The sequence below is a fragment of the Nelusetta ayraudi genome, unplaced genomic scaffold, assembly GCF_046127955.1.
Source record: "Nelusetta ayraudi isolate G7.1 ecotype Tasmania unplaced genomic scaffold, CSIRO-AGI_Nayr_v1 ptg000042l, whole genome shotgun sequence".
NCBI lineage: Eukaryota > Metazoa > Chordata > Actinopteri > Tetraodontiformes > Monacanthidae > Nelusetta > Nelusetta ayraudi.
This window is the reverse complement of record NW_027466092.1, coordinates 13,581,912-13,599,652: the sequence shown is the minus strand read 5'-3', so window position 1 is coordinate 13,599,652 and position 17,741 is coordinate 13,581,912. Positions and strand designations below refer to the sequence as shown.

The 17,741-nt window shown below is 46.7% G+C and overlaps 1 protein-coding gene across 4 annotated transcripts in view; it reads right to left on the bottom strand.

The window, feature by feature from the left end:
* Positions 1 to 3,632: 3,632 nt before the first annotated feature.
* The window catches only part of trrap (transformation/transcription domain-associated protein), a 68,982-nt gene continuing 54,873 nt past the window's right edge, over positions 3,633 to 17,741 (bottom strand). For all 4 annotated transcript variants that reach the window (XM_076034664.1, XM_076034667.1, XM_076034665.1 and 1 more), the window contains 9 exons: positions 17,002 to 17,092; positions 16,612 to 16,817; positions 15,558 to 15,819; positions 10,111 to 10,336; positions 9,562 to 9,779; positions 8,682 to 8,866; positions 8,024 to 8,227; positions 6,170 to 6,364; positions 3,633 to 4,519 (listed from right to left, as the gene is read on the bottom strand). In XM_076034664.1, the coding sequence (XP_075890779.1) occupies positions 4,235 to 4,519; positions 6,170 to 6,364; positions 8,024 to 8,227; positions 8,682 to 8,866; positions 9,562 to 9,779; positions 10,111 to 10,336; positions 15,558 to 15,819; positions 16,612 to 16,817; positions 17,002 to 17,092 (1,872 nt within the window). In that variant the 3' untranslated portion in view covers positions 3,633 to 4,234. The remainder of the gene's footprint in view (positions 4,520 to 6,169; positions 6,365 to 8,023; positions 8,228 to 8,681; positions 8,867 to 9,561; positions 9,780 to 10,110; positions 10,337 to 15,557; positions 15,820 to 16,611; positions 16,818 to 17,001; positions 17,093 to 17,741) is intronic.

Genomic DNA, 17,741 nt, shown 5'->3' with positions numbered 1-17,741 from the left:
GGTTCTAAATGTGATGAGTTGTCAGCTCGTGTTTTTTGCTCAACATTGCAGTCATGCAGGCAGCTTAAAGCAGGATTTTCTTTTATTGTAATGATCACGACATGAAGCTTCATCCTATCTTCAAGATATACGAGACAAAATTAATCATTAAACTCTTAATGGGAAAAGATTATTGCATGTTAAATTGATAATAGCACATGTATGCTAGTGGTATGTTTTAACAGCTTTGTTCAATGGCACAATCAAACACCATGTCAGTTCGCTCAAATAAACGTTTTATGTAATTAAACAAAACTAGTAAAGTAAATGGAATTTGTGTGCTAATAAATCACTGTTGACGAGAAGGTGAAAACTCACATCACATCCTCAATCAAAATGTTTCTGTGTGACTCCAAGTTGTAGTTACCCGTAACACTGGAATTGATAAAGAATCCCAATATGCTATTGGAACTACTTGTGTAAATGGGTCGACAATGTCAGACATTTGATTTTGGTATTTTTAAATGTTTTATAGATTTGCATTTAAAAAAAAACAAAAAAAACAATGTTGACTACAATTTTTTTTTGCATATGATGTTGGATATGCAGTCCTTCCAGAAAAATGCGGGGATCTTTGGTAATAGTTGCGGGCAAAAGTCCTTGATTATGCGGAACGTTTTCTAAAAAAACGCAATAAAATATGCGGGATATTTCTGCAATTTTATGCAATGAAATTGCAGAAATTTGCAAAAATTGCGGGAACTTGCAAAAATTGCGGAAAATTGCAAAAATTACGGGGAACTTCAAGAAGTGCGGTTTGATGAAAACCAATTTAAAAAAAGTGGCTCTCCAACACCATTCTTACTAGCTACTACTACCTTAAAGTAAAGAGTGATATCTAATGACCTTCTATGATTATAAAGAATACTAAATCACAGAAAGTGCTGAGAATAAACAAGTTCTCTTCTTTTATTTCAGACCTTAGATATGTCTCATACTTACAAAACAATGGGACAAACAATAAATTGAAACAATAAAATAAAATGTACTTTGTATTTCAAAGAGGTAGCAAAACAGAAAACCTCTGCTGAAATAAGTGCATACTTAAAGTGTAAACTCTTATTGCGCGGTCTGCGGGGAGTTTCTTGTTGAAGGACAATTTTGACGCACATTATAAAACATAGTTGCTGTGTGTTTGTGTGTCGGGGGAGGGGGCGCAAACTGTCTAAGTTATTAATTAATAACTACTGTTAATATTTATATATGTTAATATTAACATAAGTTATTACTATGACATTTCAATCAAAAATGATGAAGTGTTATTTTTTACTCAAATTATATTATATTATTTTATTTTATTTTTAGAAAGACGGCACATTCCAGCTCTACCAACTAATATGCTTTAAATCGCAGTAGATTCCATATGTGACGGACGTTAAATATTCGCCAGTTGAAATGGTGCATGCACGACGCATATTAATCTAATGTCATAAATCGGGAAATATTGAAAAGATACCAAAAGTGTTGGTTCATAATCGCATGCGCGACTCACATCGGGTACCCGTCGGAAACCGTCTCATAAATCCGCGCATGCGCTTTTCACTTGCGACTCACTTCGTGCAGGTACTCAGATCGGGTTGCGACAGTGGTAAAGGAAGACCAATGCTGTGTCTCAATTCAGGGTCTGCACCCTGAATTGAGAGTTCTTCGAGTACCCAGCCTGGAAGGACGGACCAAACCCGGCCTCCCCGGTCACCACTCGGGACGCTCTAGTCTTCGGCGTATTTCCTCGTTTTGTCACCGCCGTTCCCTCCGGCTGGCCAACCCCGGAAGTTAGGTTTTTATAGCATCAAGCTAACCATTGGTTCGCCATCTAACAATGCCGTTGGATGATCAAATAAGTAAAATCCTACGTTAAAAACTGGATACTTTATGTGAAACTTCAATACTTAAATTTATATGTTGTGTCTTTGCCAGAACATGCCGCTAATTTCAGCTGACTTTCCAGGATCCTACGATGCTTTGCAGCAGCACGCAAAGCATCATGGGATACATAAGTACGCGAAGGATAGTAGCGGTGCATCCTTGGAATCAGCTAAAACGAGTGCGTATTTCTGAGCACGCATTTTGAGCGTCTTAAGCACCTTCGGGAATTGGGACAAGCCTTCGCGCAGTGCTATGACGCAACTTCCTTTCAAAATGCGTACTTCAAGGATGCAGACCCTGAATTGAGACACAGCACAAGGCTTTGAGGTTTTGATTGGCTGTTGTTTTTCTTCTTCGTCTTGTTTTTCTTCGTCTTCTTCGCTTTTTTAAATAACGTTCTCAAAGGAACGAGAGGAAAAAGGTTGCGCTTGAGTGAAGTAAACACAAAAAAAAAATGCGGGGATTATAAAGTTACGCAAACCTTGCATATTTTGCACGGAAATCGGAGATTTATGCGGCCAAAGTGCGGCGTCTTTGGAAAAATGCGACCCCGCATGATTACGCGGACTTTACTGATTATGCTTTGAATTACGCGATCGCATAATTGCGTTTTTCTGTCGGGACTGGATATGAATTTACCAACTGTTACCCATTCCCAATTTAATCAAATTGGGAATTGGCAATTTAATTAATTGAATTACTTATGCCTTCAGCATAAGCAAGGAAGTGGCCCTTTGTGACCAATCAAAAGGGCCAAATTCACCTGTGTGACAATTTTTTTCCCGAAAGTTTAGTCCGTACGGTGAATTTAACTGAACATGGTACAGTTTTAGTTTGACATTAAACTGCCTAACTGCCACCACCACCATCTTTTTGGCTCCAGTATCTCACAAACGCACCAGAAAACATACACGTTTAGCGCGAAAACGAGTAGAAAAGTAGAATTAAATCCATATAATGTGGCACTTAGCTTGTCACGAACTCAAGCAGCCGCTGAGTCATCGGTGACGGGGACGAGCATTTCGGGGAGGCGACTAACGAGTCGAGAAGCAGCTGCTTCGCCGCGAGCTGTGCCATCATGACCTTTGTTTATGAGTGCGGGCCTTGAAGTCGGGCGAGCCGAGCCGGGGCGAGCCACGCCGGCCCACGCGGAGGGATACAGGCGGTGTGTGCTCATTACGCGGCGGGGGAGCGGAGAGAACGCCTCGGTGAGTCGGCGCACCTGCGCAGGAGCTCCTGGCCACGGCGGGGGTTGAGGTGGTGGACGACCACAAGGTTACAAGCACCACCGACGAGGAGGGTGGGTGCGGAGAGGGTTACTTCCGACGCCGCTCCGCTGAAAATGCCGCGCTATGAATGTCACCTGGGTGTGAAGTGCAGAGGTGTACGGCGCTGCACTTCTCCGTCGTCGGGTGGGGGTGGAGAGGTGGTTCCCGTCGGAAGTCATTTCACAGCGCGAGTTATGGCGGCAATAATACCCTAAAGTGCGTCCTTCACGGCGATTATGTGCGACAGTGATGCAGTAGATGCGAGGTGCAGATGGGGATCTGGGCTTCTTATTGTCGTTTTGCCGGCGTTGGGGTGGAGGAAAATAGTCATGAACGCTACTTGTGTCAGTTTTGCTTCGCGTTTCCGGCGAACATATTGGGAATGAGTTTTTTTTTTTTTTTTTAGAGAGAGAGAGAGAGAGAGAGAGAGACAAAAAACGCAGACACAGACGCAGCTGCTCTATTTAAAAAAGGGCATTTTACTAAAATAAAATGCTTATTTACAGAGCAAGAGACAAGACTTCTGTTGGAAAAGATACTGTACCTGTACAAAAAAATAACAACAAAAAACAGAAACCACAAACGAACCAGAATATGTATAATATAAACCAGCTTGGAAATGGCATATCTGAAGTTGGTCTGTTCTGGCTTACGATGCTGATAGTTTGCCCAGTAGTTTTTTCACATTGTTATATTACAACTAGAATGACGAAAGACAAAAAAAAAAAAATCAAATAAAATGGCTTTGGCAAAGCCAGACATGCGGATCACTCATTTGGCAATTGGTGACATGTTTTTTAATTACTGTTATTGTTATTTTAAATACCCTTTGAGAAAAAAAATCTAGTATAAAAAAACTGTAACCCTCGATGTAGATTAAACTCAACACTGGTGAAGCCAAATAGCTCATATAAAAATGCTTGGATCCACTCAGAACTGTCAGCAGTGCAGAAAAGCCAAGACTTCTCCTGGCCAGACTTGTGTTCATACGGGGGGGGAGAGAGAAACATCTTCTCTCGTCTTGTCTTGTGGCCCGGCTGTGGCTGTGGCTGTGGGACCCCTCAGAGCCAGGGGTGCCAGGCAGGGTCCATGCGACACAGGTTGTCCAGGCTGTTGGCCGCGGCCACCAGGGTGTTGACTTTGCTCTCTCCGCCCTCAAACTGAGCCAGGTTGTGGAGGCGGGTCATGATGGCTGTGACGGCCTTCTGGACCAGCGACACCAGCTGCTGGGAGTCCATGTTCTCTGGTTGGCCGGCCGGGGACAGAGGCATGGACGTGTCCTCCTGGGTCTTCTTGTGCCAGGCGATGATCTCGTCGCGGAGGACCGCCTTCAGGATGCCGTCGACCTGCCGGGGACACGAGACCCGCTTAAACCTTGTACTTTACTTTTAAACCCACCTCACACATGGAGCAAAACAGTTGCCTCCCAATCCAGAAAAAAAAAACAAAACCGATGATAAATGAGTAACATTTTTACAGTGGCTGCTGAGATGAGAATAAATTAATTAATGTCCATATTCATCAATTAATGCTCAATGAATTCTCATTATGACGATGGAATCTTTTTTCAAATACTTGAGTGAAACAGAATGGAACACACAGAGTTGGACGATTTAAATTTTTTAGAACTTATAAATCCAGAATGTGTAGAACAATGTTCATCCAGCGTTGAGAAGGGTAGAAAGGAATGAAATTTGCATTTTAAGGTGAAGGAGAGTGAGTGTAAGGGCCAAGGCCAACAGTGGCCTGCAATCTAAAATAAATAAATAAATCTAAATATTCCTGATTTTCTGTTTGTTTTAAGAAGTAATAACACTGAGCATCCTCCGAGAGCCCAAATAATGTGCTTCAAGGTGAGTGAACTTCGGCATGCTTTCCCTCTTATTACTCTTTTGCTAAAAAAAAAAAGTCTGTAGGTGACATTGTATTTTTTTTTTTAAAGCAACGTGTTGAAAATAAACTAAATGGAATTAAAAAGATTACAACTGTCAGATTTAGTGCTAATTCCCCGACCAGAGCTGTTGTCAATTATGGTAAATGGGAGGCTGTTTATACACACAATGTGTCTGTCAGCTCCTCGGCCAGACTCTTATAAACCATGTGCTGGAAGTGTTTTTCATTGGAATAAATGGAACTTGACAACAACTGCAGTTTATATGGCATAAAACTGGGCCTTTTAGCCTAATTATGGGTGTGAAAAACATTCTTTGGTAATTCTGGTCTCCAGCGGTTTGAGCAACTCGTTACGGCGAGACAGGACAGAAATACAGAGGCAGCGAAGCCGCGACTGGGCCGCAATAATATCAATCAACACCTCGGGGTGTCCACGCTGCTGCCTTTTCCTCACCTGAAGAGTTTGCATGGGTTCATTCTTCAATATATTTGAGAGGGTGATTTTAATGTTTGTTGCGTTTTGCAGTTTTCCCTGTGGAAACATCCATTTTCTTTGACTGTACAGAGCAGCGTCCTCCTGGTTCCCAGCCTCAACTGCTTCACAGAGTCGGGAGTTGTGTTTTCCTCCTGCTTTCAGACTGGATCGACTAACTATAAACCCTTTTGTTTTCAGAGATGCCTGTTATTGCCTTGCATGTGCAGGTTCTGCACACAAGCTTTTAATTTTTTTTCCATTTTGATTGCACCTTTATGGGATCTTTCAGCCATTTAAATCTAATCAGTTTTCTTATTAGTTTTTTTTCTTTATATTTTTCTCATTAGTTAGTGAAATTCCCTTTTTAAACTTTCTGCCTTGTTCTAACACGGGCTTCAGAGATCTGGGAGGTGTTTACACACCAGCATTTGACATTTGAATTTGAAATTGATAATCTCACAAGACAAGAGTTCAGTTGTGCTGTTAATACCCGCAGAATTACATTTAACAGCACAACCACAAGTGTGGTGCTGCTTTTATACAAGAGATTAACACATTGTTTAATTCCAGGAATTTAAGGACAAAAATAAAGTGTTGCTTGTGCAATAGTTGGCATCAAACAAGTTACCTTGAAGTTTGGCTGTGCGAAACATCGCGCCACAGCGATCATGGAGGCGGTCAGAGGACCGGAGACTCCGATGGTGGTCAGAAACTCTGAGATGTTTGGCGTCAGGCGGAACGGAACCGGACGATTGGCGTCCAGGTCGCCTGTGGCGTCGTTGATGTCGAAGCGGAAGTAGGATACGTTGAGCTTCCCCGTGTCCTGAAAGGTGGGAAAGGGAAGGGTTGAGTGGACAAATCCATGTATGCAGGAGTGTCAAGAAGGGCTCATTTTAAATCTTATTTTTTAAATTATTTTGCATTTAAATAATTCTTGTGCTCCAGTGGTTACAATCAGAAAGCATGTGCCTTTGAACAAAAAACAGAGTCTCAGAAAGGCTGAGGGAGCTACAAACAAGCCACTCAAACAAGATGGTTGCACTTATTGATCTGTGTGCCCTGGACACTGTAGAGCGTCAAACTATCAGCAGCAGAACATCTATAATCCTCAATTCACTCCTGCTCTCTCCTCTCCCTCTCTCCCTCTCCGCTCCCAGCCGACTTAAATATATACAGTCGACTTTTCATCCGCAAGCCGCCGTTTATGTGCACGAGAAGCGCTACACAAGCAGCCATTTCTTGGGAAGATAAGCTCCCTTATATGAAAAGGTGAGTGGCTCTGACAGCTTTATGGCCCAGCATTTCACTCCGGCTCCCTCCTCTCCCCTCCACCTCCTCATTCCCTCCTCTCCCCTCCACCTCCTCATTCCCTCCTCTCCCCTCCACCTCCTTCTTTAAGTTCCTCCTCCCTTCCTATCCACCATTGTCGTCAGGCCAGGGTTGAAGGGGGGCTCGCAAGGCAGCGAGCTGAGACACCGTCAACCCTCCGGAGGTTTGTTAAGTGCCCAGACGGTCGACTGTAAGGGCAAAGAGCGCTAAATTGCTGCAGCGGCGACGGTGGCTTCATTTATAGCGAGGCTGCTGTGCACGTCACGCGTGGCGACTCGGGGGCTGCAAACATTGAAGATGAGCACAAACGACGGAGACGCCGTAGAGCAGAGAAGTTTTTTCTTTTTAAACAAATGATGATGACGACGCCGTGGGGCCTGATGAAATCGCAGCGCGACAGAACAGGATCTCAAAATGGGGCCTAATGGAACAGTCGGGTTTGGGGTGGAGCTCAAAGAGTGTGGATTTCTTTTGGCAGGGTGGGGCGCCGTGCTACAAGCTGTGATGTCCTGTCCTTGCTCTCCTCTCGCTGCCTCTCTCTCTGTTTGTGTGTGCGTACACTCTCCGTACCGTAATCCTCCTGTGTCTAATGGGATCTGCCGAGTGGAACAGGCAGAGAGGGGGCTTAATACCAGTGCTTAGCTGCCCGAAGGAATGCCTGTCAGCAAAGGCCGATTAAGATCGGGGGTGGGGGGGAGTGGTGGTGGGGGTCTGGCTGACTGACACAATCATCTTTAATAATGACTTTGAGAAAGCTGTCGGCGGACCCTGGGCACCGGGGGGAGCGGGGGGTGCATGCTGGCGTTGAGAGGCTGATGCGCTCGCTCGTGCACGCGCACTCGCGCTCGCAAACAAGCTCTCTTCAAATTGAAACGTCTTTGATGGCTGTGGAGCAGAGGGACTGAATATAATGTTCTGTCAAAACATCCTCCGCATTGACAGCGGCGAGCTGACTGATACGGACGGGCATGAATGTCAAGGGGGGCGAATGGTAATTCACACGGCCAGATACGGGGAGGAGAAGGGTGAGTGTGATCTCTTAATGCATCGGCGAGAGTGTAAATCTGTTGAATTAGCCCCTGTCACGCGGATCCCACTTGCCCTTGGCAGTGCCGACGCCTCTCTCGCCCAGCGCGCCCGTCCCTCCCCTTACCTGCGCGATCTGCAGCATCTCGGGGTTGAGTCGGTTCAGGTGGAGCATGAACTCGGCCAGGCCGATGAGGGCCAGCTGGATGGTGAACATCTTCCTGAAGGTCCAGTAGTCCGTGGCGTTGGGGAAGGTGTGCAGGGCCCACTCCTTCAGCATGCTGCGAGGCACCATGTTGCCCTGCACCTCCTTCAGGATGTCCCGCAGGACCTGGGGGGACACAGAGGGAGGTGGTGAGGGCCGACGGCGTCCACCTTGTGGTTCGAGTCTGCGTTCACGAACCACATTCGTGATAATAGTCTGCACAGCCAACGCTACATGCTGTGCACATCCCATAAACCACTTTGTGTGTCACAGATGAAGCATGAATACAAGCAACCAAAACCAAAAGAGCTTCACAAAGCAGCGCATCAGAGCATTTGGGCAGAACTCCTTCCTGTTTGATGGAAGCCTGGGGGTGATGTTAAAAAACTAAGAAATGTATTTTTTTTGTAGTTTATTTTTGAAGGATCACCATGTGACAGCAGTCAGTGATGGATTTTTCTTTGACGCAGATGAGATCCAAAAATACACCTAAATAAGGAAGCGCAGTGAAACTGAACACTGTCTAAAGAAGATAGACAGATGTGCGTGCACTTTGCTGCTTGCATGAGGGTTCTCATACCTGGTGGCTGGCCTGTGTGCCTCTGGCCTGCACGGTGGCGAGACGGTCGTAGTATCTAGAAATGGGGTTGTCGTGCTCAATGCCCTTCTTGGCGCAGCGCTGCTTGTAGATTTCCACCAGGGAGAGAGACGAAGGGTTGTCCTCCACCAGCCGCATCTGAGGCGACACTGCCACCACTCGGGGCACTGCAGGCACGAGGAGAGGCAGACAAGTCAGATGCAATATGTGGCAAAAAAAAAAAAAGGGGGGGGAGCGATAACTAAATAAGGCAAAAGGGCAAAAGCGAGTGAAACGAGGTAAAGAAGGCAGACTGTGTGTAAACATAGGACTGTGATTGCTGGCAAACAACAGCAGCTTCACGACATCGTAAAACTGCAACCAAAATACTGCAGGGTTGGGAAACGGTGGCAGTGAATGTGCTCAGTGTTGAAGGCTGAACACTGCGCAGGGTCAGCGCAGGTGAAACCCAGCGCGTGGCGTTCCCAGTATAAGAGCAGCAGATATTTCCACACACTGGTGAACCAAAATCAATAGAAGCCGTCCCGGATAGAGGGAAGTGAGCTGGCCGGGTGCTGCGAAATTCCCCCTCCATATTTGTGTTTTAAACAAAGCAATCAATGCATAAATGGAGAGTGGGCAAACATCTGGGTTGAGGCAGACCGCAAGGGACTGACAGGAGAGGAAATGGCATTTGAAAGCAAATTGCAATTGTGTGTTTTGAGTGAGTGGAGCGGAGCAAACACTGAAAGGAGAGGCCGACTACCGGCAGCTTCCTGTGAGCAGCAGTGACAGGACAGAACGCGTCGAAAACTGATGTGATGCAACAATTTCCTGTTTGGATTTCCTCCCCCTTAAGGCAGCCGTGCACTCGTAGTCGCACCTGTGAAGAAGAGGTGTCTCTTGGTGGTCTCCTTCCTCTTCTCCAGACAGGGGTTGAGGAGACGCAGGAGCTGCAGGACCCTCTCCTCTCGCCGCGACTCTGTGAGGCAGGCGTCGTTCATCACCAAGTACGGGTAGATCTTCCCGTTGTGGCCCCGGATGTAGAGTCGGCGCGCTGCTGTGTTGTGCTTCTGAACAATTTCCACCCTGGGCATGAACCTGGAGAGAGCAGGAAGAAATATCCAAATTGAAAAGAAGCTTTAATTTTCCACTCTGTTCTGTTAACTTCATCCTTGGGATGATTTTAAGGCAATATTTCTGTGTTATGGCTAGAGATGCACCAACACTGATACCAGTATCAGGTATTGGTACCGACACAGGGGTTGAGTACCCTACTTGTAAAATAAGTGCCAATACTACAACACTGATACCACTTATATGTGTATGTATATGACAAATTTGTTAAAACTGAAAAAGTGGTATCGGTGCATCTGTTTATGGGGACCAAGTGAATAAGGCTCAAATGTCCATGAACTGAGGAGTCCTTCACCTTGCGATCTTGATGTAGTAGTGGGTGGGTTTGGGCATCAGGAACTCGCCCGGGATCTCCACCTCGGCCGTCTGTGCCGAAAAGTTGCTGAGGAAGCGACACTTTTCCTCAATGAGGAAGAACTTGGGCAGCTGCTTCGTCTTTGCCTCCAAGATCTTTATCCACTTCTTCAGCTTGGAGATCAAATTGTGGAGCTTCATGGAGCCAGGCACGCTGAAGTCAAAGTCTGGCGAAGGAGACAAAAGGAGAATGATGCAATGACGTGGAAACCGGTGTTAATGTAGCATCTGTTGCCTTCTAGCTTCCTAATTAGGGATGTTCACAATTAATCAATCAAAGATTAATGTTAGATTAAAAATGTAATCGATGAGATTAAATGAGTTAATTAACTAAACATTTTTTACGAGGGTAGTTGATATCATAACAGTGAAGTGGTAGGGAAGAGCAATTCTCCTGTAGATACTGTGATGGTCAAAATATACCTGGAACAAGTAACTTTTAAACAACCTTTATTTTATTTTATTTTTTTTAAGTTGAAATGTGACCCATTAGAAATCAACTTAAAGTCAAATGATGACTGTTTAGGGTGTTGTTATTGTTCTCTAATGTAAAAATGGGTCACGTTGAACCCTCAACATTACTTACGGGTTAAATGTTGTCTTCCATGGACATTTTTCATTGTGAAATTTAGGTTCTCAGGAAAAATCGCCACTTATCAATTAATCCCTAATAGATCGATAAGGTCAATCAAATAACGATTAATGAATCAATCAATAATTTGCATCCCTGTGCCTAATCCAGCACCGATGACTGAGAGGAAGAGTTTAAACGTCAACGGGGGGGAAAGGAGAAGTGGGCAGAAACGGATGCAGGCTGCTCGTGAAGCGCAATACTTCAACATACAAAGGAATCCCAAGTGCACTATGGAGTGTGTGGAGACCTTTAACCTCACCTGCAGCCACGCACACACATGTTGTTAAACAAACAACAACAACAAAAAAAACCCTCCCAGTTGGATTGCCTGCTAAAATACAGGGAGTTGCTCAAACACGCAAGCGGCAAACAACGTCAACTTAGACTGATTTCAAATGGTAAACATTAATCCAAGTGAAATGACCATTATCCAGGACTAAAAGCGACCAATTTTTCACAATGACAGCTTGAGGGAGGGCGGTGTTTACACCCAGTCAAAAACAGGGATTGTCCGTTCTAAATATTGTGTTCTGCCCTGTCGGCCGCTCCACTCCAGCTGCGTGCTGCCTTGCTTGAGGGAAATTCGCAGCTAAGTTATTCATGACAGGCTGGCAGCACGAGCAGAGCTGTTTGCTCTATTGACTTAAAACCCCCCGTCGGATGCTGGGAGCTGATTAAATTAGGAGCTATGAAAATGAGAGTCTTAAAGTATTAAATTCCCGTTTCGAGGCACGACTCATATTGCACATAGCGTATTGTGATGAGCTGCGGCAATAACAACGGAAGGAGGGGAAGTGAGCCGGGCAGGTTTTCCATTTTAGACCAAAGCCCCCCCGGACATCTCTGGAAGTTGAATGCGCAAACGCACGTACCCTCGCCTATTTCACTGCACCCTGTTGTGCTGCCTGTTAATAATGAATCCACAAAACTGCAAGGCCTTCGCCATTTCAAACCCGTTCCATCTCCCAAAGAGTGAGAGACCCCCTAATACTTTAAATAAGCCCTTGGAAGCAGCCAATGTTCTTTCAGAGGGCTCCCATTTTGCTCTCCGTCCACCTGCAATTCCCCCCCGCCTCAATAGCCGAGCTCAAATTGAAACAGTCCCGCGGAACTGCAACCCAGCAACAATTCAGCGCTGCAAGAAAAAGGGGTTGCGATGCTTTCGGGGAGAAGAAAAAGAAGAAAAGGGCAGAAAATAAAAGGCAGCCAGGCTTCATTCTCCCAAAGTGCTGGAAAAACACCGTTATTATTCCATCACAAGTGGATGTTAAACCTTTTACTCAGAAAGGCACAGATGCAATAATGACTTAACACACAGTTAAACATGGGGCTAAAATGACCAATAGTTCACCTAAACGTAGCACGGCTATCTTGGCGTTTGAACGCACCCCGCCATTTAAAAGCAAGGCTCCTACGCCTCGTCTTGAAGTCGGCGCAGCGGTGCGTTTGAGGAACACATTTAGGACCGGGCTAATGACGCGGCGTCATCACGGCGACGGACTGATGCTCCAATTGTCGCAATGCTGCACCTGATCAGTCGACGAGCGCTTGTTTATTCTGAATGGCACTGATTAAATGCGACGACTACGAAAGGTGTCCGCCGAGAGCGAAGTTCGGTGGGCGAAAGCAGTTATTTTTCGCTCCAAATGAACCCATCAGTCGGGGGACGTCTGTGTGCTGGTGTGTGGAGGCTGATCTCTGACCCTTGTGCAGCAACCAGGGACGGTGCTCCGCCCTGACCGACCAACCGCGGCGGAGGATTGGCGCTGCTTCACCTACTGCCGAGGCCCCCGGCTCAGCGGGTGGGCCAGAGCTGTTGGCAGAGCTATCATTACCTCAGGAGAGGGAGCGATGATACGATTCTGGGAGACTGAGAACCAGGATGCAGCAACTGCCGGCGTGTGCGCCAGCCAGCCCCAAACTGGGCTGAAAATTCACACGTAAAACAGATGCGACGCGTTTCTGAAGCCGCCGCTATCCGGAACTGTAACTCTGACGAGGCTTCGAGGGATTATTTATTTGTTTTTCCTTCACTACACTTGACTGCAGAAAATGCGATTTTAGCTTGACAAATGACTATGCAATAGGCATTGAATTAAAAATGGCAGGCAACTTGTGCATTTTTGTCCGGAAAAAGCTCCTCTGACAAAAGTCACTGGAACACGACTCGCTGCTAAAACAGTAACTCATGCAAATAGCGTTCGCCGTAATTGGATTTGAATGTCTCCCTGCTGCCAAATGTTATATGTGCACACATAAACCCATATTTTACGACCCACAAACCCCGTGAAAGCGAGTGAGCCACTAACGCGGAGCAGGGAATGGGAGCTTGACTGCTCAGCAGCTCTGTAAACCCTGTTTGTTCCGCTCTGGAGGGCTTGCGCCTTTTCTTTCTTTCTTTCCTTTTTTTCTTTGTTTCAGTCGGGCCCCGGCTCCCACACCGGCGCGGGGACAGCTGGGCAGCGACGGTCGGCGGGCACCCTGTGAGGCAGAAGCCCGTGCGACGCCTGGCTGTGTTGCGCACAGCTGGCGCCGCAACATCTGGGAAGATTCATCAGCACGCCGCTCACGCGGCTCTGGCTTGCGTTGCCGATTTAGCCGGCCAGCGCGCTGCTCACACGCCGCGGCTCACTAACGCGCTTCGTGGACGCGTTTTCCTCTCGCGCACGCCGTTTCTCACCCGATAATCGCTGCTCGTCTGCGACTCTGCGTTGGTCGGATCTTTCTCGACCGTGACACTTTGTTCCTCTTCCCAGCCAGGTGATTTCCTTTCACCTGCATCTTCTCATTCACTTGTTGCCCTTGTCCTCCAAACACATTTTCTCTATTGGCCACTTTGAGGACCGGTTGAGGTAGGGCTGTGCGATTGATCAATGTCAAACCGAAATCGGTTTTATTGGTCAAAACGATGTTCCAGGCTGTGCGCCTTTATATTTTTCTCTCTTTACTTTACAAAATATGAACGTTTTGCAATTTATTCATTCATCGTTGTTCATGATGGAAAAAGCTTTCATTTTTAAAGTGATGTTTGGTGAAAGACAGTAAAGATTGTTACTTTATCAACAGGGGGGTTCATTTGTGTTTGGTTCTTAAGTTTGCACTTTATTCCCAAATAAGGGAACTTCATCTTTGTTTATGAAGAACCTGTTCATTTTAAAGTGAGGTTTGGTGAAAGTGAAGTCCTCACTTAATGAATCCCAAAGGATTCATCTTTGTTTGGTCAAGAAGACTGTAAATGTCGTCACTTTACTGAACCCAAGGAGGATCTCCAGTATCTTTCAGTTGCACTGCATTCCCAGGAGGGAGATTTGTTTGCTGTTTTTCTTTTGAAATAAAGATTGTTCTATTGTCTTTTGTAGTTTCATCCCCCCCCCAAAAAAATCAAAATTGAAAATCGAGTTTTCAAAGACTAAAGTTGGGATTTTATTTTTGTGTAAAATCGCCTAGCCGTGGGCGGAGGAGAAAAGCACAGAAAAGACTAAAAGAGCAGAGATGAGGAGGGGACACAGAGGAGTTTGCTTCAAGGAGGCGGAAGGGGGGTCTGGGGGGTGCAATGAAAGCGGAGGCCGGGCTGTTAACCACGGTTGTAATTCAGCAAACACGTATGTGCGCTCAGCCAGAGAGTTTGAACGCTGAAGGCCTCCGGAGCTGCAGACGGTCCTTGTTTTAACCACATTCAGTGAACTGCGGTTCAACTCCCTTATGCAATGTAGGAAAGCAGACATGTGGCTCCCAGACACAGAGGAATGACTGTTTTGTGAAAAAAACTCTCTGAGGGAGCTTGGGTTTAACTCGAAGCGCACCTCGTCCCGTCGCGTTCCACAGCTTGCATATGAATCTCGATGACCGCAGGCTTCATTGAGTTGCGCACGGATATCACAGAAATGTCTCTTTTGATACATGCCATCCAACAATGGGAAAGGGATCAGAGAGCCGTCCCCGTTCCTGCAGTGTTTTCCAACGCCTCGTCTTTGATGTCACATCAGTGCAGAGCTCTTGAGAGTCCCCACTGGTAAATATGTAAATTGCCAATTATAAATTCAGAGGTTTTAGCGAGCTTCAAATTGCCATCAACGGCGCACAAGCTAAAAGACTGTTGCCATTTCACATTCTTAATTTGGTGCTTCAATTACATCATAAAAATAACCCGTTTCTTTCAACATCCAACGCGTTTTAAAAAAGCTCGGGTGGGAATACGCTAATTGTTTTAGTAACTGTTGTGTATTGTTTTACCTTGATTGCTCGCATAAACCAATAAAAACAGGGCTTTTAATGCTGGTAATGCAATGCCAACTCTAATCCTCAAATGAATGGTTTTATGTTTAATTCCCCGCTATTGTTTTGAAACAAAGCAAAACAAGGACAGCAAAATGAAGTGCCTTATCTTCGCGAGTACACTAGGTTTAAAAGCAGTATCATTCGTGTGCAGAGTGTCCAGCGCCAGCCTCAATTAGACAGCACTTACGCAGCCAAAATGAGGTTGCACTGCATTAAGGTTGCACAACACCATGCCGAGAGAAAATTATTTTCCTCCAGCGAGCTTTAACTCTATAACTGCTGCATTGAGAAATATACATCTCAATATTTAAGATAACGTGATTCGTTTTAATGAGGAGACCGACGCGATGCTGAGCTCCTTACAGCTGATAGCTAGCAGAGTTCAGTTCAGAAAACAGAACATCCATGTAAACCATCGAATATTTGGTATCGTCTCTCAACTGTGCATTCCGGTACGAAGCAAAGCAAAGACCAACCTGTTGTGAACTGGCCCTTCATCTTCTGGAAGACGGGGTCCTGGGCTGTTGCCTGGGCCCGGCGCGCCAACGACTCCGAGGCGGCGCTGGAGAACATGGTGGACACGTTGGAGACGTTCTCCAGGCCCACGCCGAACGTGCTCACCAGCTTCTTGACAAAGTTCAGAGTGTGCGGCGTGATCTTGGCGTCGGACACGGCGCCGCATTTCTCGAAGGCCACGGAGTAGCACTTGGCCAGGCCCTGCTGGAGCTGCCTCAACACCTGCACAGACACGGACGCAGAGAGCGAGAAAATATTCCTTAGCTGGCAAATTTCCAATCTGAAAAAAAGTCTGTGGAGTCCGACGTCTGGGCAATGGACGTTCAGCAAGAGGAGCGAGGAGACGCCAACTTTTTGAGGAAGAAATGAGAAACGGTGCAGCGTCATCAGGTAATCAAAGGAAGGGAGAGGATACAGGTGTAAATGATGGTGTAACGTGCTCGATGTTATCCCCGTGGAAGCGAGCGTCGAGCCTACAGCTGCCACAGAGAGCCCCGAGCCGGCTCACACACACACACACACCCACACACACCCACACTCGGCCCCTAATCCCTTACCCCATTCTGCACGCTCGCTGCACCCATCCATCACCTGTCTCAGGCTTCTCGCTTGCTGCCGCCTCCCCACCCCACCCCACCCCACCAAGTTTCCCTTCCACCCACAAAACAGCCACCTAGCGAAGACGGTGCCAATTTGCTCCAGTGTCAAGTCAGTGTCTGCCGTCTTCAGTGACGCCCAAGCAATTAGCAGCGGCTAAAATAGCCACTGGCTGAAGTGAAGCAGCAACCGGATGGTTACTGAAAAAAAAAAAGTCCTGATGAGGTAAAGTTATGCTAAAGTGTCTGACGGGGTGTTGCGACACATTAAAACATCACCATGTGCTTTCACACATACAGGAGAACCAGAGCCGACTAGCTTTCATTTTTCCCACCTTCTGATCTGCCCAAACACAACACACAAAGCAACAAAGTCTGATGCACGCAAGCAAACAAATGGCACCCTTGCTTTTCTCACCTCTTCGTGCCAGTTCTCCCTGAACCACACCATCTGGTCCACGATGCCCTCCAGAGAGGAGAGCAGCGTGGGATGCAGCTCCCGCTGCATGTGCATGATCCTGCTGCAGCGCCACATGGGGGCGGTGGCCCTGATGGGGCCGGGGTCCGAGGCCCCCGAATGGGACTGGGCTCCGACTGAGCTGGGCTGCTGCTGTCCCGATGCGTCTGGTCAGAGAGGGAGTGTAAGAAGATGGAATGTCAGGATGGGATCAGGGGAGTGGGGGAGGTGGAAACCGAATTTGCCATACGGGCATCGATTGCACAGTTAATGATTCACCGTCGATGGCACAGCTAGTGAGGTTTGCTCGGGGTGGGAGGCGCGACAGCGCTGCCAACTGTGTTGACTTACCACTTTTGTAGCGCTCCCTCTGCTCGATCTTGAGCGTTAGGTAGAGGGTGCGGATGGGGAAGTAGACAGCCTGCGGATACACTCGTCCAACCTGGCAGCGGGAGAAAAAAGAAAAAAAAAGGTCACGTATTACATTTCAAAGGTTCTCACTCAGAGAGATGGAGACGGACAGCAAAACAGAGCCACTGACTGAGTGGGTGAGAGATGCTGGGTGTGCCAGAGAAAGACGTGGAGGGAAAGAAAGAGATGGCGCCGATACAGACAGGCAGCCCTGCACTAATCGAGAGGGCGCTTCGAGCTTCCAGTCGGGGGAGTTGAGTAAGTTAAAAACACTCTGCGGCTGAATCGCAAAACTCGAGGTGACGGATGATGAAATTGCCCTCAAGACTTTCAAGAAAAGCGCATCGCAACATTAAAAGGCCTAATGGTTGAAGTCAGGACAGGCGGCAGACAATAAATTCAGCCCGGACTTGGGAGAGGAAAACTGCTGGACGACTGCGGTCCACTGACGCTGTAAATCTGTCTTTGCCTTAGAGATCATTTCGATCACGACATAGTTAGCGACTAGACAAGGTGCTTTGAGAAGTGATCAAGAAATCTAAACCAGTGCGATTAGTACAGCATCACAAGAAGTAACAGTCATTCACTTCCGTCCCTTCGACATTGCTGAAAAACAGTAATTTTGGATGAAAGCCAATTGATTCACTGTCTAAAACTTGACTTTTTCCTGCTGCAGTTGC